General features: G+C 45.3%; 1 protein-coding gene across 2 annotated transcripts; it reads right to left on the bottom strand.

The window, feature by feature from the left end:
- On the bottom strand, window positions 1-26,952 carry Hdac1 (histone deacetylase 1). Of its 2 annotated transcripts, none has more exons than XM_060379490.1 (14): window positions 26,806-26,952; window positions 21,343-21,455; window positions 16,032-16,149; window positions 10,296-10,370; window positions 7,169-7,307; window positions 6,572-6,713; window positions 5,556-5,648; window positions 3,041-3,149; window positions 2,808-2,948; window positions 1,987-2,095; window positions 1,763-1,893; window positions 1,300-1,456; window positions 811-856; window positions 1-557 (listed from the first exon to the last, which is right to left on the bottom strand). In XM_060379490.1, the coding sequence occupies exons 1-14, from the start codon at window positions 26,852-26,854 to the stop codon at window positions 435-437; spliced, it is 1,545 nt and encodes a 514-aa protein (XP_060235473.1). In that variant the 5' UTR covers window positions 26,855-26,952; the 3' UTR covers window positions 1-434. The 2 variants fall into 2 exon arrangements, with proteins under 2 accessions (XP_060235473.1, XP_021492593.1); XM_021636918.2 differs by having other exon boundaries at window positions 811-859; window positions 1,304-1,456.

The raw sequence follows: 26,952 nt of genomic DNA, 5'->3' as shown, positions 1-26,952 counted from the left end.
TATAGAAATGTGCTGTTTTATTACAAAGAGTCACAAAATGGAAATATCTCAAAAAGGAAGCTAGGCTAACAACCTCCACCTGCAGAGTTGGGAGAGACAGGGCGATGGTCCGTTTTCCTGCTAGCCTGAGACCAGTGGGAAGGTAGAAACAGAACCAATCTGAAAATGGCTGATAGCACCTACGCCTGGATAAAGGGTCCCAGAAGACCCGGTCACCCCCTCTAGAAAGCCTAATAAGGGCATCTTAACAGCTCCTAAGCAGGCACTTGGCAGTTCAGGATTATGTCTTCTGGTTGTTTTCTATCCCCCACCCCTCAGACCCTACATGGTGCACAACTAAAACCTGGGGCAGATGGACAAGGTAAGAGTTCTCTCAGCACCACTGCCCTGGGCTCTGGTCCCTGGTTCCTATCTAGTCCCTGGGGACATTATATTTAATATATTTTATATAAATACACAGAAGAATAGAAAATATAAAATCTGGGGGAAAGTGAGGAATCTGGGGAGAAGTCAGAGCTGTAGATCTTGCTCAGGCCAACTTGACCTCTTCTTTGACCCTGTGGAGAGAACAGAATCACATGAGAAAACAGACCCTAGAGGGCCTGAAACACAAGTATGGGCTACAATGATTTCCACAGGACCCAGGCTGCCCAGGTGACTGCCAGGGGCAGAGACATACAGACTGGACCCTGAAAGAGGTCTTTGTAAGCTGGACCAGCTGTCTCTGCTCCTTCCCGTCCCTCACAGTGGTAGGATGCAAAGGGGGTGATGCTCCAATGCTAGGAAGATGGCCAACAGCTTCTTCCTCACCCTTTGACTTCTGGCTTCTCCTCCTTGATTTTCTCCTCTTCTGTGACTTCTAGAACATAAGAGCACAGGTATGTTTGAAGGCCTCACCTGAAAAGACAGGGGGACTCTTCTATCCTGAAACCCGTTCTTCAATACTACAGTTCACTGGTTATAGGAAAATGAGAAAAAGCGTATCCCAGGTCCTTTGGTGAGCCTGGCTGAAAACAAACGGGTTAGACCGGTTTCCCAGCTTGTTTCAACCAGAACACAGGCAGAGGCAGCCCCCTGGGAAACAGGGCAAAGTGCTGGGAAAAGGGCTTGGGTGGTATGTGAGAGCCAGACTCAAATCAGCCAGCAGAGACCGAGTGTCATTGTTTTGTGGGTCTTGCTATTTCTAGGAGCCACTGAAAGGCTCAAAAACAGTTAAAGATCTAAGGGAGTTGGCTGGGCCTGGGCCAGCTACTTCCTGTGCCCTATACAGACAGACCCAAGTCCTGGTCCAATCTAAACCTACCTTTTTTTTCTTCTGGATCTTTCTCTTTTTCATCTTCTGTTTTCACTCTTTTGGCTTTTTTGAAGTTAGATGAGTTCTTGCGACCACCTTCTCCCTCCTCATCTGAATCAGAGAATTCTTCCTCACAGGCAATTCGTTTGTCAGAGGAGCAGACTGGGAGGCAGGAGATAAAGAAACATTGGTGTGAGCACAAGGGGCCATTTCAGGGTCTATGCCCAATACCTCTCTGAGTATCCTTCAAGACATGCCAAGGGACTGATGGTAGAGTGCCTGCCTACATATGAGAAGGCCCTGGGTTCCATCCCCAGCACCTCCCATCCAACACACCAGGGAAAGATACCAAGACAGGTGGGGGCAAGGAGACTCAACGCTAAGATTCCTTAACAGCTGGGCAGCTTGGAGATGGGAAGTCTAGAGCTGTCTACTGAAAGGGCTCAGGCCCCTGGACCTAGGTCTTACTGGAGATGCGTTTGTCAGGGTCTTCTTCATCCTCATCACCACTCTCCTCTGGGATGGCATCTTCAGGTATGGCCTGCATCTGGACCCCAGGTGCATGGGGCAGCATTCTCAAGTTCTCAAAAAGTCGCTGCCTATGGTTAACAGGAGAGGATGGATGGGCTGTGGTTAGAGAAAAACTAGAGCCTGGCCTGTTCAATCCAGAGGTAACCTGACCACACACTCACTTGATCTTTTCCAGGTACTCATTAGTGTTCTGGTTAGTCATATTGGAAGGGCTGATGTGAAGCTTGAAATCCGGTCCAAAGTATTCAAAGTAGTCATTGTATGGTAGCTCTGAGGGGGTATGGGAGAGGACAGTCAAGATATAGCCAATGTAGGGCCCAGAGAAAAGCATAGAGCTTTCTCTGGATCTGTTTACCCATCTTTTAGAGAAGAATGCCTCCAAGATACAGCAAGACCTGGACACCTTCTAAGTGTTTATCTTTTCTGCTTTTTGAGACAGGGTCTCTGTGGCCAGGCAGGCCTGAGCTTCCTTCTTAAGGGTTTAACTTACACTTAGGATCCACTGTGCCTGATCAGAATTTTAATTGTTTGTTTCCAGACAGAGTTTCTTTGTGTAGCCTTGGTTGTCCTTGACTTGCTTTGTAGACCAGGCTGGCCTCAAACTCACAGAGATCCGCCTGCCTTGGCCTCCCTGAGTGCTGGGATCACAGGCATGTGCCACTGTACCCTGCCAGGATTTTAATCTTTGTAACACCATTCTCTAGAATCAACATCAGTGTCATCAAGCCTGTGGTGTACAACTAAGCACTCATGTACTCACTAGCCTAGGCAGTGGAAACCCCAAACATTTCAGTAACTGATAATGTCCACAGGTAGAGAAGAAGACAAGACTCGGGGGAAAATGATGGTTACAGTCTGCCTGTCAGAAAATAGGCAGGAGCCTCAGTGATGAAAGACCTTATGACCAAGTGGAAAAGAAGTTGTAAATGAAGGCACGTGAAGTCCAGCTCCCAGAAGGCCCAACCTGGCCCGGAGCTAATACCATTAGGGATCTCTGTGTCCAGGGCCACAGCTGTTTCGTAAGTCCAGCACCGAGCCACATTACGGATGGTATAGCCACCTCCTCCCAGCATCAGCATAGGCAAGTTGAAACTCTTGACGAACTCCACACACTTGGCGTGACCTTCGGAAGGAAAAGGGATGTTGGTTTACAGGGAGACCGGCAGATCTGCCCACCCGTGTGTGTGTGTGTGTGTGTGTGTTCCCTGGGCTCACCTTTGATGGTGAGATTGAAGCAGCCTAACCTATCCCCAGACAGGGAGTCTGAGCCACACTGTAAGACCACTGCACTAGGCTGGAACATCTCCATCACTTTGGACATGACCTAGAAAGACACACCTCGGTTAACATATAATAAAAAATAAAGCATGTGAGGGTCAGAGGTAGAAAGGACTGGTACATTTTCTTCCTCTTCATTTCCCTGATACTGTGCGGTAAGCAAGAGTTTTCCAATTTGAATGCAAAGATAATTAACAGGTCGAACAACTGCACTTTGAATGGCCTCCTTCTCAACTCCCTCCTCTTTTCCTTTTTGAACTGCCAGGCTCCCAAGCTGCTTCCTTCCGGAAGCTTCTCAACCTCTAGCTGCATCTGCTCTACTCATGTGTCCCTATAGATTTAAACCTTACATGGAGTCACTTTATTTTCATATATTTTATTCCTAAACCTAAGCATATACTGTTACTCAGGAGCCTGTAACTCAAGTTTCTGTCATCTTTACTACTAAGCACACAGTAGGCACTTGTCTGAGTGACCACAAAACTTACATCAATTACTTCAAAAAATTAAATTCTTCAGCATGGCATCTGAGGTCCCTTTGAAATACAGACCGTAATATGTATGCATCAATGATTTTAAAGCACATGAACTCTAACATCCGCTTCCTAGCAGCTTTTTCCTATTCTCTTCCCACACATTAAGACAGCATATATCACTCCAGACTCCTCACCTAACTGCTTCTATGCTACAGATATTCCTTTTGTCCAATGCCATCCCTTCAGACTTTTGTTGCTGTTGTTTGGGTAGGGGATTTTGAGACAGGTTTTCTCTGTGCAGCCTTGGCTGTTCTGGACCAGCTTTATAGACCAGGTTCAGCACAAACTCACAGCAGTCCACCTGCCTCTGCCTCCCTGACTGCTGGGATTAAAGGCGCAGCCATCCCTTCAGTCTTAACCTCCTTCCTTCACATAGGTACCTCCACATTTAAAAAAAGAACAATCTAGCTCAAGGACTGGCATGGTGGCACAGTGTAACCTCAGCACTCAGGAGGCAGAGGCAGGTGAATGGATGGATGTCTGAGGCCAGCACTGCCCTGGTGAGAGCCTTTGCAATCTCTTACTGCCATCTCCCTAACTCGGGCAGCAGGTGTCTCTCAGTCCTCTGTTCATCCCTGTAAAAGTACAGGTTCCAATCAGCCTGCTGAGGACTCCAAAAGCCAGCCAGCCTGTAGAACATATCACATGGTCTTTCCAGAGTCTCTAGACAGGCTGAATAGCTGGGGGCTTTTCCAGGCAAAGCCAGTCTGCAAAGACCAGAATAAACCCCAATTCGTTAAATGTGTAAACATTAGTAAAAGGCAGCAAGAAACAAAAAACTCAGAAGACAGAACATAATGAACAAATAATATACTAGTGGCTGACTCCAAAGATATAGAGAGAAAACACTGAGGATGGCTACCCAATTAGATCAGCCTGCTCTCATTTTTCTTTGGAGCATTCCCTGCTTTGCCAAGTAAACTCCTGCTTAAATGAACAAAAATAACAACAAATCCACATTAGTATTATGTAACAGTTTCTGATTCCATCCTGCAGGGAAGCTCCTTAAACAGGAAAGTACTCAAAATAGCTTCAGGAAGTCCCTGAAATTTAACAGACTCACTAGGTCTGCTCTCTGCCAGAGTAAGTAGTAAAAGCTATAATAAAAATATTCTCAGGGCTAGAACAATGGCTCAGAGGTTAAGAGTACGGCACTGGCTGTACTTCCAAAGGTCCTGAGTTCAATTCCCAGCAACCACATGGTGACACACAACCATTTATAATGAGATCTGGTGCCCTCTTCTGGTGCACAGGCACACATGCAGACAGAATGCTGTATAAATATTAAATAATTCTTAAAAAAAAAAGGCTGCATTTGAAGAAACAGTGAACAACTGAGCTGCCTGGAAAAGGTTTAGACTGACTCACACACTAGATAGGACACTCCAACCTGTTGCAAGGCTCAAGGCTTGCAGTATGCTTCAGGTTTCCGGCTTTTGTGAGCTGTTGCATTCTGTGAGCTGTCCCAGCAAAGGGTGGGCTTTGGTGATGCAGCTATCTTTGAGACATTCTATTCCCGTAAGTAACTTCTATAAAACTCACTGGTTCCCCAAGCTGGACTCTGGTGCTGTCTGTACTTGGCTCTGTTGTGGGTTGGTTCCCTATCTGGGGTGGATACACACGTGTGTTACAGCTCTCTAGGAAAAGTTTTGTCACAACTGTCCACAGACTGTTGGGTAAATAGTCACAAAGACTGTGCCTTACATATTCTTGTACTGAGCAAACGGCCAGACTCACAGAAGGCAACAAGAAATTACATAGATGCTTTGTTTCCCACTGCCATACAACAAAGTTGGAAATATTCCTCCTTTCCAGCAAGCCACTGTGAGGAACAGCCACTGGGCTATGGCAGGTGTTTTGCCAAATTCCCCAAGCCAGTCCCAACAGCAGCCCAAGGGGTGGACCAAGGCACTCACTGGCTTGAAGATAGCTTCATAGGACTCATCATCGATCCCGTCTCGCAGCGGGTAGTTAACAGCATAGTACTTTCCTTTGCCAGCCCCAATATCCTAATCAAAAAGGACATTAAAATTGAAAGACAAAAATAGGAGGGGATTCAAAGATGGGATTGGAAGACTAAGGAGAGAGACAGTGGTTCTACGAGGGACAAGCTGAGCCCATGAGATTAGCAAGGCCAGAACAGGCACAATTCACACCTCCCAATATTCCTGAACAAGACTGGGCAGAGACTTCACAGCCAACCCCACAGAACAAGGTTCCTGCCTCTAGTCAAGAGCCAGCAAGCAGGTGGTCACAGAAGTAACACACAACTGCCAAGAAGACTGTATTCCACCACAGTTCACCACGTCCTACTCCTCTATGCTTATTCTGTCCTTTCTAGGAAGCTGTAGAGGGCAACAGTCAGAGAAGAAAGTTTTTCCAATTAACTTCAAAATAATAAAAGCTGCTTATCTGAACATTCATTATATCAAACAACTTAATTAGTACCATTTTTTCACCTAAGGGTGAATGGCAGGGCAAACAGATCTCACTGTATTCATGCTAACAGATGGAGCAGCCTTAGGAGGGGCACAGATCCATTAATTGTTCTATGTAAGATTCAGGCTTTCATGTAGTGTTGTGGGGAGAGTTCATTGCTTTCAGTCATACTGCTAACGGGGAAGGTGACCTAAAAATAAAGAACCTTTGAAATGACTCCCAAGAGTCATCCTTCACTCCAAATTCCAGCTTAAGGGACGAAGTGGGCCAGCGGTGATCAGAAGGCAGGGACAATGAACTAGAAAACCCCGAATTCTTCTGACCGCTTGTGTCCCAATATCCCTCTTCCAGAATAAAGAATGGAAGAGGCTATATAGGTGACCCGACAATAGTGTGGTACTCTGAATGGCAGAAGAGGCGTAGTTCTTGGTGGCGTAAGATGGGAGAGTTAGAGCTGAAGGTGAGTTGGTTAGTCCCTAAAGGGAGTTCTCACCCGTAGGTCCCCAGTTCCTGGGAAGTACTCTCCGTATTTATGAAAGGACACAGTCATGACCCGGTCTGTGGTGTAGAAGGCCTCTTCCACGCCGTCGCCATGGTGAATATCGATGTCAATGTACAGCACCCGCTGGTGATACCTAGGATTAGAAGGTGGTCAGGAGCCTGGGGGCTCTTTGGGGATGGGACGCGCCAAGGGCGCCAGGTCCCAGCTTACCGGGCTAGCTGCCTCCCTCAGGTATCTCTAAGCACCAGAGACGTGGAAACTGGCTGAAGGAAGGTGGAAGAGCGGCCGGTGTCTCCAGAGGCCTGACCAAGCCGACCATGTCCGATCTTCCTACTCTACAGCCAGGGTCAACTCCAGTCACACAAGGACACTCTGGAGCAGGACCTGAGCAGCGCCTGCCCCAGATCTTGCCGTGGGCTCAGATCAAATCAAGACCCCATCAAGGAGAGGATGGCCAGAGACACTCATGGAACACATCCTAGCCAGCACACCATAAGAAAAGGAAACTAGGGAAGCAAGCCCAGGGGACAGGGGAGTGGGAACCTGGCCTAAGGTGCTCCTCCAAGACACAAGGCCAGGCAGGCATACTTTAGCAGTTCCAGGATGGCCAAGACGATATCATTGACGTAACAGAAGCCAGATGCTTCAGACTTCTTCGCATGGTGCAGGCCTCCAGCCCAGTTCACAGCGATGTCCGTCTGCTGCTTATTAAGTTTCACAGCACTTGCTGGGCACGGAAAGAGGACACAAGCCTGTCAATAAACCTTTCCCCTTCCATCCACAAACACAGTGAAAGACACTTTATTATACAGTGTAGATTATAAAATTCACTACTCACCCACTTCTCATTTCAATCAGGGATATACCTCAGCCTGACCACTAACATTTCCAAATCAAGGATGATAACCCTTTATATCCTGAAACTGATTTAGTGGGTCACATAGAGTAAAATAAATAAGTAACAGTACAGGTAACTGTTCCTTTATAAACAACTTTGGTGTCACAGTGAATGCGTAAACGTGCATACTTGTGTGGGTTGCATACATACCTGGGCTATCCTTGAATGCATTTGTGAAAGTATTAATTATTGTGGTTCACAGTAAAAAAAAAAAAAAAAAAAAAATCAAAAAGATACGAAGGACAGACTGATTCAAAGTACAGAGTTCCAAGAAGATGAAAGAATGCACCCTATGCATAGTGGCCGCACTGCTGACTTCAGCAGCGCCCAAAGCAAAAAAGACGCATGCTCTAACAACAGGGACCACGTTCATACAGTGTGCATAACATACAATCACAGACATACTGTCTGATACTACACACAAGCAGTTTAAAGCTCCGTGTGGTGACACATGACTACAGCAGGAGGCCAGCCTGAGCTACAGAATGAGATTTAAAAAGAAGGCTGGTGGAATAACTCAGTTAAAACACTTACAGGCTGGTAAGATGGCCGAAACAGGCCTTGCCACCAAGCCTGACACCCGAGTTCAATTCCCTGGATCCTACATGATGGAAGGACAGAAGTACCTTCTGTAAGTTGTCCTCTGACTGCTAGATGCAGATCACTGCACACCTATACAGACACAAAATGCCAACGAGGAGTTTTACAGAGTGCTTACGGATGACACTGAAGGGGCTTTATTCTCAGGCCTGAAGCACATTAAGCCATAGGCACATGAGCATATACAAACAGACATATAAACGAACACACAAATATTAAACAAACAAAAAACTTACTAAAAATGGCATAAAACAACATAACATACTTTAAAGGCAGGCAGATCTCTGTGAGTTCCAGGATAGTCAGGGCTACACAGAGAAACCCTGTCTTGGGATTTAAAAAAAAAAAAAAAAAATTGTGTGTGTTCAGACAAAAATAAAGAGATGAATACACAAACACTGAAATGAAAAAAGCAGCCATCTACTGAGTGAATCTAGATGGGCTTGGGTTTTCTTGTGTTTTCAAAGTTACATGGGGGAGGAAAGGAAGAACTACAATAACCATAGAAAAATGAATACGGTTGAGCACTGTACAAGGTTTTAAAAACGAAAAAATACATCTAATAGTGTTTCTGTAAACTTCTCATTCTTTGCTAAGGCAGTTTCATAGGATACCCAGTCCAGCCTGAAACTAGTGGCAATCCCGCCGTCGCCTCCAGGGTGGCAGGGGTGTGCCGCCATCATGCCCAGCTGCTGCAGCAGCGTAACTCAAGCCATAGCTCACATCCCTGTGGAAATGGTGAGTAAATGAATCTGCTGTGCTGCCAGGCACATATGGTACGCAAGTAATTACCTGGCAATGTTAACAAATACCTATGGCAGATACTTCAGATCTGAGGAACATGCTGGCTTGAACCTTCCTACCTCAGACTAGTAATGGAATCAGGCATGTGTCACCACACTTGGCTTACACATTATTATTTTACAGAGTACACTTGTTTAAAAAAAAAAAAATCACTAAGCCAGGCACTGAAGTGAACACCTTTAATTGTAGCAATCAAAGTAGAGGCAGGAGGATCTCTGCGAGTTCAAAAACAGCCTGGTCTACACAGCAAGTTTTAGAACAATCAGCATTACATAAAGGTTCTCTCTCAAAAAATAAATAAAAATTTAAAATAACTTGCTGCTGGGCATGGTGGCACATGGCATTAATCCCAGCACTTGGGAAGCGCAGATCTCTGAGTTATAGGTCAATCTGGTCTAAAGAGAAATTGCCAAAACAGACAGGGATTCACAGACAAATTTTGTCTAGGAAAAAAAAAAAAAATCAACCAAAAAAATTCACTGTATGCCACATGTGGTAGCACACAGACTTAATCCCAATACTAGGGAAGCAGAGGCGGGCAGATCTCTTGAAGCCAGCCTGGTCTACTTAAGTGAGTTCCAGGGCTACATAGTGACCGTGTCTTAAAACAAACAAACCCCAAAAAGCACTAAAACAGAAATGTTGTGGTACACTGGCATATTGTGTTTACTGTTTTATGAGTATTCTGCCTGCATGGACGTTAAATGCACCAAGTCAGAAGAGGGCACCGGATACCTTGGAACAGAAGTTTTAGTTGTTAGATGGGGGCTAACAACCAAAACCCTGAGCAACTACAGTAAGTAAGGCTGGGCCATCGCTCCTGCCCCTGTATTTTTTTTTCTGGTATTTGATTTAATCACATTCTATTCATCAAGGTCCTGGGAAACAATACACTATACTATATGTAAAATATATGGACTAGATATGCAGGAGGCTCTACCATCTACATCTGTCTACACTATAATACACAACAAAACTGTTTAACAACACATTTCTCAAAATGTGTCCCCATCCTTAAGCCATGCATGGCTACATTTGCTAGTGTTTAGGGTAATGTTAAGGTAATTCAGAAATTATAGTGGAAATGACCTGTGAAGAATACTTGTGACATTAGAAGTTAATGGCCTTCCTTTTTCGTAAGACAGAGATGTTTATAGAACTTTGCAATTTGAAAACTGCTTTTACATAGAGTGTCTTAACAACCCCTTAAAGCCTGCCAGGATCCTGGAGATAAGCTCTCTGGGCAGGAGAAGAGTTAAGAACACCTTTCAGCACTCTGTCAAAGATCTGAGGTAACAACCCACAGGATCATTCTTAGCGGTCATAGGTCAGCAATACCAGGGCCCCACCCAAAAGGCAGATCTCACTACAACAGTCCAGCACAGCCCCAAGGAGTAGATTTTGTTTCCTTACCTACGGAGCCACCAGTAGACAACTGACAGAACTCAAACAGGCCATCAAATACTGGACAGTCCTCACCAACGTTGACTTGAGAGAGAGAAGCAAAAGGTTAGTTTCCACAATTTCCTTCAGTTTTGTATTTTGTTTTTTTAATTTAGATATTTATAAGCTGATGAAAAGAAAAATATAACAATTTAGATTCAGAAGGTTTGGGTTCTACTCAGGGTTAACTTCTTGGAGATTTACGCTATTAACTATAATAAGCAATAATGGAATTTACTTCAACCAGTCAGTGAGAAAATTAAGAGACCCTCCCCCACCATTTTCGAGATAATCACTGTGTTCCTCAAGCTGGTCTTCAACTCCTGGCTTAAGCTATCCTGTTGCCTCAGCTAGGACTATTGCACACACAGCACTAGAAATCTTATAGAGAAAGCATCTAGGAACCTGGAAAATGCTGGTAAAGAAAACCTATGTTACTCTCATTTGGTGAGTGTCCACAGGATGCCATCACTTCTAAGCCTTTTAGATACCCGATGCATTTATCCTCACATTCTTCTGAGGTGGAATTCATTCCAATCTTATAAATGAAGAAATAGACTCAGGAAGATGAAGTAAACAGAGACCTACATAATTATTTGCTGAGTGCCAAAAGCATTCATCCCATATGCTGCTGAGAATTTTAACTACCTGATGCATCTGTCCTCACACACATCTTCTGAGGTAGACTTTGGTCCAATCCTATAAATAGGGAAATGGGCTCAGAGAGGTAAGCTGCTAAATAAATACCAGAGGCTACATTCAAGCCTCACAATTTGCTTCCTGTCCTAAAGGCCTGAGAAAATGTGTCCTGGTCTCTTCCAAAGTGCTTTCACATATACACTCATTTGATTCTCACAACTCCAAGAACTGGACAAGACAGGACCACTGTACAGCAGAATGAAGACATGCAAAGAAGACAGTGTCTTGCTGAAGGCTACGTAACCAGGTAGAACCGGAATCGGACTAGGTCCTCCGTGTGATGTCCACCACAGTCCAGTGCCTTCTACTCTACCCCAGGGACAACCTGAGTTATTTAAAGCCCATGAGGTAAAAGTACAAAGTAGGCCATGATGCAGAAACACATGCAAACACTAATGCAAATGAAACAAAACAGACAGGAAACACACCTGGAGGGTGGTGTGGCAGAGGAACCCCTGGCTATCTCCTCTCACACACACACAAAAAGGAAACTGCTGAGGCCATAGGCAGGAGTGAGGGCTACAGCCTTATTCTCTTGCCCAGTCTTTTATCAATAGGGGTTCCCAAAGCAGAGCATGGAGGAAGAGGCTGGGAAGGAACATCCTGGATTTTGGTGACATCTCAAAACACAGCTATATTTGCAATAACCTCCAAAATTATCAACTGTGGGCCAATGAGCTGGCTCAGCAGGCAAAGGTACTTGCTGTGTAAACCTGGTGGCTGGAGTTGAATCTCTAACTCACAGGAAGGTGGAAGGAGTCAACTCCTCCACACATATACTGTAACATGCTTACATTCCCACTTTTAAGTTGGAAACTCTAGTGCTACAGTAACTTGAAAAGTTTGCCAATTGATTACTTAGGGAGTGGGCGGTGAGTGGCTTTTCCTCACTTTCTTGGCAAACACAGGAAGAGACTATGTCAATAAGAACTTTGGTCCCTGGGGTCAGGCTATTTATCCAGGAGCAAATAATTCCCTGACCTGGCTGTTTCCCTCAGGCCTTGGCATCTCATTTCCAAAAGTTGGTTTACACTCCCTTGCAGAACATGACATCCCAAAAGAAGGGAAACGGGTGTTTTAGACACGAGAAAAAGATGAACCTTCAGGACCCAATTCAACATATAGCTCACACCGCCCACTGATTTTCAAAGGAGTTGTGGTGCCCAGCACAATAGCTCACACTGTAAGCTCAGCATCTGGGGGGTGGAAGGAGAATAATGAAGATTTCAATTTAACTACAGAGTAAGTTCAAGACCATCCTTCACTTCATGAGATTGTCTTTTGAAAAAAGCAGCACCTTTGGAGACAAAGCAAGGAGGGAAGTCATGGCTGTAATAGCATCTCTTAGGAGGGTCTCTGTGAGTTTGAGGCTAGCCTACTTAAAAAGCAAGAACCAAGCAGATCTAAACAGTATTAAACCCTGTCTCACCCAACAACAACATATGGCAGCACTGTAGAAACCTGTATAGGATTAAACAGTAACTTTAGGATACAAGTTATACCTCGGCAACAGGGTCACAGAATAGGGGAGGGGAGAGCAAGAGAACGGCAGAGTAAAGAAACAAGCTGTGCCGGTCTTCAACTGTACTCTCAGGTCTTCTGTCTCGGGCTGTGAGGAAACACGGGTGTTCATTATTTATAGCTGCTTGAGACAAGCCTCACCCTGTAGACCACTCACTCACGGTGTTGCCAGGGGCGTCTTCAACAGAAGGCAGTCCTCTCCCCTGGGCCCGGCTGTGGGATTACAGGTGTGGGTCACTAAACCCACTGCCTATGGTTTTGATTTGGTAAGACAGAATCTCACTGTGTAGTCCCGGAATTCTTGTATATTTGAAATCATCTCTTGAATGGTTATTATATCTAATACAATGCGCAGGTTACGCGATACTGCTTAAGGAATGATAGGAAAGACTCTGCTAATGGTCACTTAGTACAAACGCATTCTTTGTTTTGAGTCAAGGTCTTACTCTATCTCCAAAAATGACCTTGAAGACTCAGCTTTCTTCCTCAGTCTCCCAAGTGCTGGGATGACAATGCCTGGCTAGGGATACTTTTTGTTTTTCAAGACAGGGTTTCTCTGTATAGACTTGGCTGTCCTGGACTCACTTTGTAGACCAAGCTGGTCTTGAACTCTGAGATCCCCTTGCCTCTGCCTTCCTGAGTACTAGGATTACAGGCACCACACCCAACTAATTTCTTTTTTTTTTTTTTTTTTAATTTATGTTGGTATGAGAGTATCAGGCCATCTGGAACTGGAGTTACAGACAGTTGTGAGCTGCCATGGGGGTGCTGGGAGTTGAACCTGGGTCCTTTGGAAGAGCAGACAGAGCTTTTAACCTGAGCTATCTCTCTAGCCCCTTATGAATGCCTTTTAAAGAGTGTCCAACAGAACCACAGATATAGAATGTGTGGACACTGACAATTACACTCCAAATCAGGAGTCCAGAGTTTTCTTCTCCATCTCACCATATGACTATCTCTTGGATTGGCCTACAGTCAGACAAGAATGCTACCTGACTGCTCTACCACCTCAATTCCCCTCATCATGTTTTCACCAAGAGCTTCATGTTCTGATTATCTGCTCCAGAAATCACATTTATTTAGGTTCCCATTTTGATTTAATAAATATTAAATAAATAAATATTAACATTTAATCAAAGCCGTCAAAGTCTCAAAGTTTTATGTGTACCAAGAACACACAAACTCAGTTGGTGTAACTCAGACATAACTCCCCAGGTTAGATACTTACTATTAAACATTAATAAAGAACTCATAGGTTTTGCTTACTGCTGTGATAGACATTTCGGAAAGTACTTCATTAAGTGACATCTTTGCTACTTTGATTCCTGTAACTATGAATCAAGTATGTAAGGATTCATTAAGGGGAGACCCTCATCCTGTCCACCTTTTCTTTTTTCAAGATTTATTTTGATTTTATGTTTGTGGATGTTTTGTCTCCACGTATGAACGTACACCACACACGTACAATGCCCAGAGAGTCCAGAAGAGGGCATCATCTGAACAGATGGCTACGAGCTATCATGAAGGTACTGGGAATCAAACCTTGGTCCTTTGGAAAAGCAGCCAGTACTCTGACCACTGAGCCATCTCTCCAGCCCCAGGTCCACCTTTATTTTCAATGAGAAAATTACAAACCTAATTATTATTATTATTATTATTATTATTATTATGTGCATTAGTGTGAGGGTGTCAGATCCCTTGGAATTGGTGTTACAACTGTGAGCTGCCATTTGGCTGCTGGGAATTGAACCCAGGTCCTTTGGAAGAGCAGATAGTGCTCTTAACCACAGCCATCTCTCCAGCCCCCCAAACCTAATGTTTAAACACAACTTTATAATGCTAATTTCTGAGAAACTAGAATACTGGCATAGAACCTGAACATTCTTGAAGGCCTAGTATTTTGTCTGCCTTGACAGATCTGTAAATAACAAATATCACGTAAGCTCAAAAGCAACTGTTCATTGAGTGCACTAGCCTCAAATATAGGATAGCCACTACTGTCTTTCTTGGAGAGAGGGAAGGTCACTCTCAAAGGGTCTCAAAAACTTGGTCAAGACAAAGTTGAAGAGGAAAGAAGGGTAAAAGCACCTGCAATAAAAACCTACGACTTGAGTTCAGTTCCTGGAACCCACAACAGGAGAGAACCGCTCCCCAAAGTTGTCCTCTGAGCTTCATGCACAGGCCATTACCACATGTACCCCCCGCTCCCCCAAAAAAAAGGAACACAAGAGGAGAGGTGAGCAGCTCAGTGGTCCAGCACTTACCCAGGAAGCTTGAAACTCCAGTTCAGCAAAGCCACACACCACACACAACTAAGCAGGCGCGCATTCAAACCCAGACTTAAAATCTCCAGACCATCCAGAAAATTCAGCATGGCTGGGCACTCTGGCACACACCTATAATCCCAAAACTGGGGAGGCAGAGGCAGAGGCAGGCAGATCTCTGAGTTTGAGGGCAGCCTGGTCTACAAAGTGAGTCCAGGACAACCAAATATACACAGACAACCCCTGTCTTGAAAACAAAACAGACAAAAAAAACAAAACAAAACAAAACAAAACAAACAAACAAACAAAAAAAAACCACCTCAACAAAAAGGTGTTTGCCAGCAGCAAGCCTAATGGCCTGGTTTTGATCCCCAGATACCACAACCCGGTAGAAGGAGAGACTCAACTTCACCTTGTCCCTCTGGCTTCCATATGTGCATACACAGAGACAAACACACATAAAAAAATAGAAAAGAAAGCTCATTTTCTTGCTGTAACACTAATGAGGCTTCTCTAATGAGAGCCCTTGGTTGACAACTGAACTCGTTCCTGATCTTCACTGTCAATGTTTCATGAAAACCCCTAACACAACTGCAAGAAAGAAATGAACTGATCTCCAGGAAGTTAGCAAGACCTTCTCAATTCAGAAAGCAGACACTTCCATCACAAGAGAGAGAATTCAGGTATGACAATGTAGTCCCAAATTTGACCAATGCTTGGCCACAGCTAAAGCATCACAATTCCTACAGAGAGTGGCTTCTCAGATGGGAGGCAGCCTGATGCCGGGTCCAGCAGTCAGGCATCATCCCATCTCAAAGATTACGTCATCTAGTCTGTCCTTTGTGGTCTCTAAATTCTAAATGCAAAGTTAGAGCAATTAAGGAATCAGAAGCCACACAGCTCATCCCAATTTACAGAACAGAGATCTTAGGGAAAGTGCCTTGTGCAGTCAGTTAAGAGCAGGACCAGTGTCTACGGCCTGCTTCTTAGCCCAGGGCCTTTCCCTTCACCGTTACAGTAAGCCATGGACAGCGCTGTAACCCTATTATTTATTTAGGATCAGAAGACAAGAAAAAACAGATTAGATGAGAAAATATGTTGGCACCTTTGGAGCACAAGACAAATCATTTGTGTCCTAAATGTGGCTAAAGTGTGGGTTTCCCCACAGAGAAAGAAATCCAACAGCAAGCTTTAAAGTGGGGTGAAAAGAGAACATACTTACATCTCTGCATTTGCTTGCTGTACTCAGACATGTTATCTGGGCGAATGGAACGCAAGAATTTAATGTAGTCATCACTGTGGTATTTTGTCATCTCCTCAGCATTGGCTTTATGAGGACGCTAGAGGGCAAAAGGAGAAGGGCAATTTAGCCTTGACCAGTGACAGTCTTCACTCTTCTAGTTGAATCACTTGTATTTTCTCTCTGCACCTTCTGTCTACCTCTTAGCATAGTTCCTTTCACATTAGTTACAATTAAGTGCTAAACAAAAACTAACTTGGAAAACTACACAGGGCCTTATAAATTATTATTAATAATACATAGTCATGGGCCAAAAAGCTCCAAGAGTTGAAGGGAAGGTTGACTAAAATACACAGGCCTTTGTTATTTTTATTCTTTTGAGACAAGGTCTCATTATATAGTCCTGGGTGGCTTAGCACTCACTATGTAGACCAGGTTGGCCTAAGATCTCCCTGCCTCTGCTCCTGGTGCTGAGATAGAAGATGTAAACCAAACACCAGGCTGGGATATATATTTTTAGGGGTGGCAGTGGTTTGAGAAGGCTTCTTTGTGTAGAAGCCCTGGCAATCAAGGAACTTGACCTGTAGACCAATCTGGCCTTGAGTTCAGGGATCTGCCTGTGTCAGTGTTTGTCTTCCTGAGTGATGGGATTAAGGGTGTGTGCCACCCCCACCCGGGAATCTTTTATAAACCTTTGCACCAAGAATCCTGATCAAGCCCTTCCTACTAAAACTTTCTAGGAGTTCTAGAACTTTTTTTACAAGTTTCCTAATGATCTCAACATATTTCCTCACAATATTATTATTTTATTTTATGTGCACGAATGTTTTGCTTGCATGCATGTGAAACAGTGCCCATGGAGGCCACAAGGGGCATTAGATTCCCTGGAACTGGACTCACAGACAGCTGTGAGCTGCCGGTGGGTGCTGGAAATCAAACATGGGTCCTCTGGAAGAACAGCCAGGGCTCTTAACTGCTGAGCCATCTCTCTAGACCCAACCCCACTGTGTCACTATGTAATTCAAGTTGACCCCAGTTTCACATGCTGACCTCAGCCTGAGTGCTGGGCTTAGTGTTCACCATCACCACCAATTCTCCTTTCTTCTTCTCAACTGAGCATGGTGGTAGTGACCTCCCCTACAGCACTCGGGAGGTAGAGCAAGACTGTGGATCGGGTCACACCACAGTTCAAGGCCAGCCTATGGTGCAAGACTAACAAAAGCCCTCAGGAGCGAGGGGCAGGCAGATCAGAGCTGAGCTCCAAGGAGGAGTGCCAGGCCAGCCAGGGCTACAGCCCTGTGTGTGTGGAGGGGAACAGACTCCCTTCTCCTTACCCTTAGAGGTGGCAACCTTGAAAGATGCCCCTCTTCACTATATTTACACAACTATCACTGAGTGTTTATATTCTGTGTCCTGTGTTAAAGTTGACAGTACTGTTGCTTTCATTCACAGAATTTTGCAAATTACAGCAGAAAAGGTTATGCTTGTGGTACACTTGACTAGAAACCCAAATATCTGACTCTAAGCACTATTTTGGACCTCAGTTAATCTTTAATGTAAAGAGAAATAAAATGAAATTAAGTTTCACCAAAACACCCTAAGGCCAGGTAGAGTAACTATTCTAGAATCACAGGACTCAAGAGGCTGGGGCAATCCAGGAAGTTCAAAGCCAATCAGGGTCATAGAGCAAGGTCCAGGTCAACTGGAAGCTACTGAGTAAAATAATTTCTCAAAAGCAAAGATAGCCATGCCTTTAATTCTAGCACTTAGGAGGCAGAGGCAGGCAGATTTCTGAATTTGAGGCCAACCTGGTCTACGGAGGTCCAGGCCAGCCAGGGCTATACAGAGAATCCCTGTCTCAAAATTAAAAGACACCAAGGGTTTTGTTTTACATATTTGAGTTTTCTGCATGTGTGCGTAGATGTGGGAGCGCCACAGTACACAAGCAGAGTTCAGAGAACAACCTGCAGAACCACATGTGCCGAACTGAGGCCCTAGGCTCAGCACCAAGTGCCCTGCCCCAAAGACCCATCTCATCAAAGATCCAAAAGCCATTTTTAATAAACTACACCCTTTACCTCTTGGCAATATCAGCAGAGCTGTCTTGCACTGGCTTCTAGATACTGCATAAACCCTAACCCCATTTTTGGTCTGTGTTCTGAGTTAAGACTCAGGTTTGTTTGTCTGTTTACTTTGTTTTTTTTTGAGATAGGGTCTCACTTTGTAGCACTGGCTGTCCTGGCACTCAATCTGTAGACCAGGCTGGCCTTGAACTCACAGCGCTCTGCCTGCCTCTGCTTCCCCAAGTGCTGGGATTACAGGCGTGTGGCTCCAAACCCAGCTGAGGACTCCTGGGTAGAGCTGGCTTCCTAGAAGCTCTTTAAATCAGTTGGAGTAAATGGTTTCTTGCTGCATGTCTAGCAGCACTGAAGTTCAACCTCACTTTCAGAATTTCTCTTCTACCATTTGTTAATGAAACCATATCCACTCAGTGGTTCAAACTCTGGATGCATGAATATACACAAGCCCTTAGGAGCACGGTATATAATTCTAGCTCTTCAAAGGCCAAGGCTGGAGGATCATGCTGAAGGTCAGTCTCTCCATTACACAGTGAATTCAGGATAACCTGGATCTTGTTTCAAGAAAACAGGGGGAACAGGCCCAATGAAGAAACTGCTCAGAGGTTAAGAGCACTGTCTGCTCTTCCAGAGGAGCAGGATTCGGTTCTCAGCACCTACAAGGCAGCTCACAACCATCTATGACTCCAGTTCTACACTCTCTTCTGACCTATATGGCATTGCACATGGGTTAACACAAATGGTACATGCAGGCAATGGTACACACAGTAAATGCAGGCAAAACAAAAACACCCACACAACTAAAATACAATGTACAGAGCCAGGCACAGTGGCACTCGCCTTGGAAACTACCAATTTGGGTGTTGATATATCCAGCCCAAGGTATCAAATCACAAAATACATTAAGGGTAGAGGATAGCTGAAAGACAGCAAATGACCAAAAGTCAAAAAAAAAGAATTCTGCTAAAAAGCTTCTGGAAAGAGTTTTTGTTGTTCTGGTTTTTTTTTCCCCCTCTTTAATAAAGGAGGAAAGAATGCATGTCATCCCAGCGCTTGGGAGGAGAGAGGAAGAATCAACACTTCAAAGCCAGCTTCCCTCTGTCACTTGTCCCTCCTCCTTCCCAGGTCTCCACTGGCTCTGAAAACATGACAAAGGCATCTGGGTAAGATCTCTAAATCACCGAGGATATTGCTGTTGCTAGGTTACTCAAGCTGTGAAGGCAGCCATTAATAGCAAACTTTATGCCATAAGTAACATAGTCCTGAGCCTGTCTTTCCCATTCTGCTGGGATAACCCCAAAGATAACTGGCCTTGCCATTGTGTGTGTGGTTTTTCGAGACAGGGTTTCTTTTTGTAGCCATGCTGTCCTGGCAATCAATCTATAGAGCAGTCTGTCCTCAAACTCACAGTGATCCCCCTCTCTCTACCTTCCAAATGCTGGGATTAAAGACATGAGTCACCACACCCAGCTATATTTTATTTCTTAGGGTTTGTCTACGAGGTCTTGGCTGGCCTTGAACTCACGAAATCCACCTGCCTGTGCCTCCAGAGCACTAGGATTAAAGATGTGTGTCATCTCGCCCAACTGACAGGTATTTGCCACTGCGGAGTGGGCAGAGTACTTTTTGCGCATGAAGTCCTGGGCTCAGTGCCCAGCACTGTATGAACTGGACATACTAGTACATGCCTCCCATGCTAGCTTGGGAAGGTGGAGGCAGGTCAGAAGCTCAGAGTCACCCTCTACTGCATGCTGAGTTGGAAGCCAGCCTTCGACATATGACAACAAATTTGGGAGGCAACAAGACTGCCTACGTTTGGGGCCAGTTGGGGCTACATACACAACAAAACCCTATCTCAAATAAGCCAAAAGAAAAAAAGCTCTGCATTCATTCCTCACTGACTCTGGAAGAGTTCATTCAAACTAAGAATCGAGCCAAATCGGGCCTACAGGTACACTGGTGTGTTTTGCTTGCATACATGCTAAAAGACAAAAACAGCCTTGTGTAACACTCACCAACAAAATAAAAAAAAAGACAATAACCTTGAGCCAACATCTTAAACTTAGGAGGCATTATACAATCCAAAGTTCCAGTTTTTCTTTTAAAATTGAAGCTCAGACAAAATTAGAGCTGTATCTGGAAATGAGACTCAAGTTTACACCGAGGCTGGAGATGTAGCTTAGTTTGGAAGTTTAGCATGTGAAGACAAAAAACTGTGTTCAAGCTGCTACATAAAAATAGACACGGTGCACATGCCGGTAAAATTGTAATTCCAACACTTGGGAAGGGCAGCCAAGAGGACCAAAAGTTCAAAGGTCATCTTCAGTTATGGAGAGAGATGGAGGTGTGGTATCGAAGAACAGTCCACACTCTTCTCTTTTTTTCTTTTCCTCCTTTGGTTATTTTTTTTTTCCTTTGGTTTTTTGAGACAGTTTCTCTGTGTAGTCCTGGCCACCCAGGAACTCAATGTGTAAACCAGGCTGGCCTCAGCTCAAGATCAGCCTGCCTCTGCCTCCAGAGCGCCAGGACTAAAGCACTGCATGCATGGTTGTTTGTTTTGGGTTTTTTTTCAGGTTATTTATGAGACAGAGTTCTGTCTGGTACTCATTCAAGACTATAGCCCAGGCCAGCCTTGTATTCTCAGCAATCCACTGCCTCAGCTTCCCAAGTGACAGGATTACAAGTTAGTGGTTCCATGCTTAGCTTACTGAGCACTTACTCACTCAACTTTCACTCTCTCAAAACACCATGTCACCCTCACTGCTGCTTTCCGCCTCTGTTCAACCTTTGACCTGGGATTCCAGTCTCTCTGTGAACGCTACACTAATTTCTAGTCATTTTCTTTTTCTTGTTGGGACCTATGGTCTCATTGTACCCAGGCTGGCTCTGAATTGATGCGACCACCGAGGCTAGCCCTGAAATCCCAATCCTACCTCTACCTTCAAAGACAGATGACGCCTTCTGAGAAACAGTTCAAGGCTCCCTCTTTCTTCATTCCTCACCTCTCTACCATTAACACTCTTTAATTACTACATATACATACCAGAGTAAAACTTGCTTGTTTACAAATGGTATTGACACCAAAATCCTTAAAGCTAGTATCTTTATCTACCTGCCAGCTAGTCACTAAATGAACAGAGAGTGGAGAATGTAAGGAATGTCCACAGGGAACCAAAGCTGATGAGGTCAGGCAGGGCAGCACTCCTGGAACTCACATAAATTTCCATTTTTCGGTAGAGACCATAGTTCAGCAGCAAATTGTGAGTCATGCGGATTCGGTGAGGCTTCATTGGGTGGCCTTGTCCATAATAGTAGTTTCCAACATCCCCTGAAGAAGAGAGTAAGTTATTTATTTTATTATTTTGGTTTTTTGAGACAGGGTTTCTCTGTGTACTCCTGGCTATCCTGTAGACAAAACTGACTTCAAAGTCAGAGATTCACCTGACTGTCTTCCAAGCGCTGGGATTAAAGGCGCAGGGGACCACCACTGGCTTTTTTAGATTTTTTATTTTCAGGCTGGAGAGATGGCTCAGAGGTTAAGAACACTGGCTCCTCTTCCTAAATGTCCTGAGTTCAATTCCCAGCAACCACATGGTGGCTGGTAACTACCAACAATGAGGTCTGGCGCCCTCTTCTGGCGTGCAGGTGCACATGCAGACAGGACACTAACTGCCTGATGTGGGTGCTGAGAACTGAACCCCAGTCCTCAGGACAGACAGTGCTCCTAACTGCTAAGCCATCTCTCCCACCGTGAAGCTTTAGTGACAGTTAGGCACCTTCCCAGGGGAGCCCAGCAAACCACCAGAACACTAATGTTCATTTCCAGGTTCTTTCCACCTGAGTGAATCTAGCCCGTTTTCTCCTTAAAACAGTGGGTAAATTCGCCAGGAAAGAGCAGGCAGTGAGGCGACTCATCTCACTGCTCCTGTAAGGAATTCCGGAATTCCTTATAACCCACAGCCTACAGATAAACCTAACTTCTTGCTGCGTGTTTCATCTACAGAAATTGCTTCTAACTTGTTGTTGGCCTTTGACTCAAACTGTCTTCCATGTTATCGCCACTTATTTCTCCTAATGCACAGCTTGTAACGTCCCCCACTTGCTAAAACATAATAATAATAATTTAACAGCTCCTCCTGCCAATGGGCCGTGACTTTAATAGACTGTGAGTCAAGATTTGTTTAATCTGCCTTGGGCTGGCTAGATTTATGTCAACTTGACACAAACTATACTTTGGGTGGAGGAAACTTAACCTGAGATAATGTCTCCATAAACCTGGGCTTCTGTGGGCCAGCCTGTAGAGTATTTTCTTAATCAGTTATTGATGGGGGAGGGTCCAGCCCATTGTGGGTGGGGTCACCCCTGAGAAAGCAGGCTGAGGGGGGCTAAGGAACAAGCTAGAAAGCAGCACCCCTCCATAACCTCTGCCTCATCTTCTGCCTCCGGGCCCTTGCCATTTGAGGTCCTGTCCTGGCTTCCTTCAGTGATGGACTGCACGTGAAGGAATAAGCCAAACAAACCTTTTATTCCACAGCTTGCTCTCTGGTGTTTGGTCACAGCAACAGACACCACAAATAAGACACTGCCTTCCAGCTTCCGCTGTGGCTGCTCACCAACCAGCACCCTGGTTGTCTAGTTTCATAAGTAAACTTCTGTTGGAAGCAGCCTTGGCCATTAATTCATAAAGCACCTGTAGCTGTTTTCACACCACAACCACAGAGCTAAGTAGTTAAGTAACCGATGCAGAGACCAACCTATTATATGGCAAAATAATGCCTAAACTAAACCAGGCATGGTACTCTACAGCTTTGCACCCAGGAGGCTGAGGTAGGAGGCTAGAGAGCTAGCCTAGGGTACATGGTGAGATACTGTCTCAAAAACAGCAGCAGCACTTAGGAGGCAGAGCAGACAGATCTCTGTGAGTTTAAGGCCAGCTTGGTCTACATAGAAAGTTTCAAGCAAGCCAGGACTATACTCCATATCAAAAAACAAACACTAAATCAAAATATTTCCTACATGGGCTTCCCAGAAACCATCTACAGTCTGTACTGTAGACACACGGGAATGTGCTTCCCTGACTGGCGCAAGAGTATGCTTACTTCCCGGTGAGGATTTCCTGCACTTTCTCCCAATCTTCTACCCCTCAAACTTACCTACACTTGACAATTTCCTTGTCCCCTGACATCATAACCTCACTGAGGACTAGTACACCTGTGTGGACTTAGGCTTCTGGCTCAGCTGTCTCCTCTGTCACTAGCAGCCAGCCCCTTCTCTATGTCTTCAACCTCTTGATTATTTTATGTAAAGATTCTTCCCTACCCCACCCCCAGACAGGTTTCTCCGTTTAGCCCTGGCTGTCCTAGAACTCAAGCTACAGATCAAGCTGGCCTCAAACTCAGAGATCCCCACCACCACCTCCAAGTGCTCTGATTAAAGGGGTTGTGCCACCACCACCCAACTTATCTCGTAAAGACTCTTTCAAGGCTACATAAAATGACTCTATCTTAGAGGGTGTAGGGGGCACACCTTTAAAGCCAACACTCTGGAGGCAGAGGCAAGTGGACCTGTTAGTTGCAGGTCAGACAAAGTATAGAGATCGTGTCTCAAAACTAAATTAAAAATTTCAAGCTAAAGTGTCCTCTTCATCTCTCCACTAATTCTGAATCTATTCCAATCTAGTTTCTGCCCCAATCCCTCAACCAGGCAGTGGTGGCACAGGCCTTTAATCCCAGCAGGGAGGCAGATCTCTTTGAGTTCCAAGGTTGGCCTGGTCTACAGAGCCAATTCTAGGACAGCTGGGGCTACACAGAGAAACCCCATCTTGGAAAAAAAGAAAAAGAAAAAAAAACCTTCCCATTACTTATTTTGTGTGTATTAATGTCTTGCCTGTATGTATATCTAGCACCACAGTCCTATCTAGCACATGAAGCCTAAAGAAGTCACTGGATTGTCTCAAACTGGAGTCACAAATGGTTGTGAGTTGACATATGGGTCCTAGAAATTGCTCCTCAGTGGGAAGTGCTCTAAACTGCTGAGCTATGTATCCAGCCACTCTACTTCATATTTTAATTATGTGTGTGGTGTGTATCTATGCGGGGCTATGAATGTACGCTGTGCAGGTGCCTGTGGAAACCAGAAGAGGGTGCTGGATCCCCGCAGCTCGAGTTATAGGCATTCTGAGCCAACCAGTACGGGTGCTAGAAACTGAAGATCAGTACACACTATCAACTGCTGAGACATCTCTCCAGGCCCTCCTTTCTTCATTTAACCAACAAACATCTATCTAACTTTTTTTTATCTCTCTCTGTGTAGTCTTGACTGTCCCGGACTCCCTCTGCAGACCTCTGCAGACCAGGCTGGTCCACCTGCCTCTCCCAGAGCCAGGATTATAGGTGAGTGTCACACCCAGCAACAACAAATATTTATTGAAAGTCTACCTTTGAGTTGAAAGGAAAAGGGGAAAACTCTGCTAGGAAGAGGTGACACACACCTTTAATCCCAGCACTCAGGAGGCAGAGGCAGGATGATCTCTGTAAATTCAAGACCAGCCTGGTATACAGAGCTAGCTCCAGAACAGCCAGGGCTGCACAGAAAAACCCTATCTCGAGAAAAAGAAGAGAAGGAGGAGGAAGAAAAAAGAAAAGGAGGGGAAATTATGTAATTCTATTATAAACTCGAAAATATTTCAAAGGCAGGCAGATCTGAGTTTGAGGCCAACCTGGTCTACAGAGTGAGCTCCAGGACAGCCAGGGCAACACAAGAGAAACCCTGTCTATTAGAAGCTACCAAACATTTTAAGAACTGGGGATACAGAGACTGTTCTCCAAGAAACTTACCATGTATAAGAAACAAGAAAAAAATAATTAAATAAAAAAATGAGGCTGCTGAGCATGGTCATCCACACCTTTAATCCTAGCACGTGGGAGGTAGAAGCAGGTAGATCTCTGTGATTTTGAGACCAGCCTGGTGTTCAAAAGTGAGTTCCAGGACAGCCAGGGCTGTTAAAGAGAAATCCTGTCTCAAAAAACAACAAAAACGAAAAACAAAGTAAAAAAAAAAACAGAAACAAGAACAATCCAGACTTGGTGGCTAAGGCCTGTCACCGCCAGCACTGGGCAAGACTGGAACAGCAATGTAGCTAACAGTTGAAAAAGAAAGACAGCATGGCAGGTGAGCAATCATGGCTACTGGACCTTCTCAGTGCACTTTAGAATGAAAACAGGCCAGGGGTAGAGGCACAGCCTTTTAATCCCAGCACTCAGGAGGCAGGGTAAGAGGAATCTCCTTGAGTAGGAGGAAAGCCTGGTCTTCAGAGTGAGTTCCAGGACAGCCAGGGCTACATAGAGACCGTTTTCAAAACTTTCCAAAACAAAACAAAACAAAAAGTAGATCTTCACTCTCTACAACTTGAGTTACCATACCCTTTCCTAAAGTAATTGAAATTCCTATTATTAGTAGTAGTAGTTTTTCCTTTTTCTTTTTTTTGGAGACAGGGTTTCTCTACAGCCCTAGCTGTCTAGAACTCACTCTATAGACCAGGCTGGCCTCAAATTCAGAGATCAGCCTGCCTCTGCCTCCCCGAGTGCAGGAATTAAAGGCGTGCACCACCATAACCGGCATTATCTCAATTATTTTATACTGACAATTACCAAAAGTATGTCTTCTAACTTTCAGACATAAAAAGCCAACCACCTATTGGCTGGCTGGCTAGATGTCCCCTAAACAACCCAACAGTTATTCCTAAAACATGAAAACAAAGGATGGAAAAAACTGTGCGGGCCTAGGGTCAGCACGCAGGAAGAAGAGGAAGAAGACTGATTCAAGGCCAATCTGAGCTACACAGTGAGACCCTGTCTCAAATTATGGTGCTATCCTTGCTCGGCTATCCTGGGCCTGGTGAGTAACTCCAGTTCTTGGGTCCTAAGCACTAACACCCATCAGCTCACTCAGAATGGGCTGAAGCCCCTTCTCTGCGTTCTCCATAGCTGAACAGACCCTTATCCCAGCACTACACCGAAATTGTGACATTGTGTAGCTTAGCTCCCCCTTCAGACGGGAACTCAAGGCAGGGAAGTCTAGAGGAGCCCTCCAGCCCCAACAGAAACACTGCCCCGGCCAGGATAAGCTGGCCCATGCTGGTTCAATGAAGAGTCTGTTGAACAAGTTGCATCTCTCTCCTGGCATCCCCGGGATGCCCCACTTCCCAACCAGCAACTGCAGGCCCTCCTCACAGACTTGGGGAGTGGGGTGGGGGAGGGGGCGCGGGTGGCCAGCCCTGCCAAACTCCCCCAAAAACGGACAAGCGGGCAGTGAAGACCTTTGTATCCTCAACAGAAAATGCTATCCTGGCAAACAAACCGTCCCCATCACATTATGACCCTCCCCCCCCCCCGCCCCGGGCTTAGCTTTCCCTCCCGGAGTCCCACTCCAACTTCACGTCGGATTCCCTGAGACTCTCCGCCGCCGAGATTACCCCAAGCTATCCCCTCCACGACCCCCGCCTCGGCCTCAGCCTCGACTTCCTCTCCTCAGCCTCCTCCTCTAGCCTCGACTTTTCCTCAGCCTCCCATTTCAGCCTCGACCTCCTCCCAGGCTCCTCCCTCAGCCTCGACCTCCTCCCAGCCTCCTCCCCCAGCCTTTCCCCATCGCCGGGGCCCCGCCACCAGGCCGCCGCTCACCATCATAGTAGTAACAGACTTTCCTCTTGGTGCCCTGAGTCTGCGCCATCTTGCTAGCCGCCAGGCCCTCCCGTCAATCTGTCGGCCCGCCGGCCCGCGGCTCCTTAAGGCGTCCGACCCGGGGGCGGGGCCAGCCTTGTCGCCCCG

The sequence above is a fragment of the Meriones unguiculatus genome, chromosome 3 (genome assembly GCF_030254825.1).
Source record: "Meriones unguiculatus strain TT.TT164.6M chromosome 3, Bangor_MerUng_6.1, whole genome shotgun sequence".
Taxonomy (NCBI): domain Eukaryota; kingdom Metazoa; phylum Chordata; class Mammalia; order Rodentia; family Muridae; genus Meriones; species Meriones unguiculatus.
Note: the sequence above shows the minus strand (reverse complement) of the source record. Positions and strands in the feature narration are given on the sequence as shown.

Coding starts and splice junctions, on each gene's coding strand:
- Hdac1 (XM_060379490.1), bottom strand. CDS start 26,854: ATGGCGCAGACTCAGGGCACCAAGAGGAAAGTCTGTTACTACTATGAT. Junction 16,150..21,342: donor ACCGAAAAATGGAAATTTAT/GTGAGTTCCAGG, acceptor TTTGCCCTCTAG/CGTCCTCATAAAGCCAATGC. Junction 5,649..6,571: donor CAGGAACTGGGGACCTACGG/GTGAGAACTCCC, acceptor CTTTTTGATTAG/GATATTGGGGCTGGCAAAGG.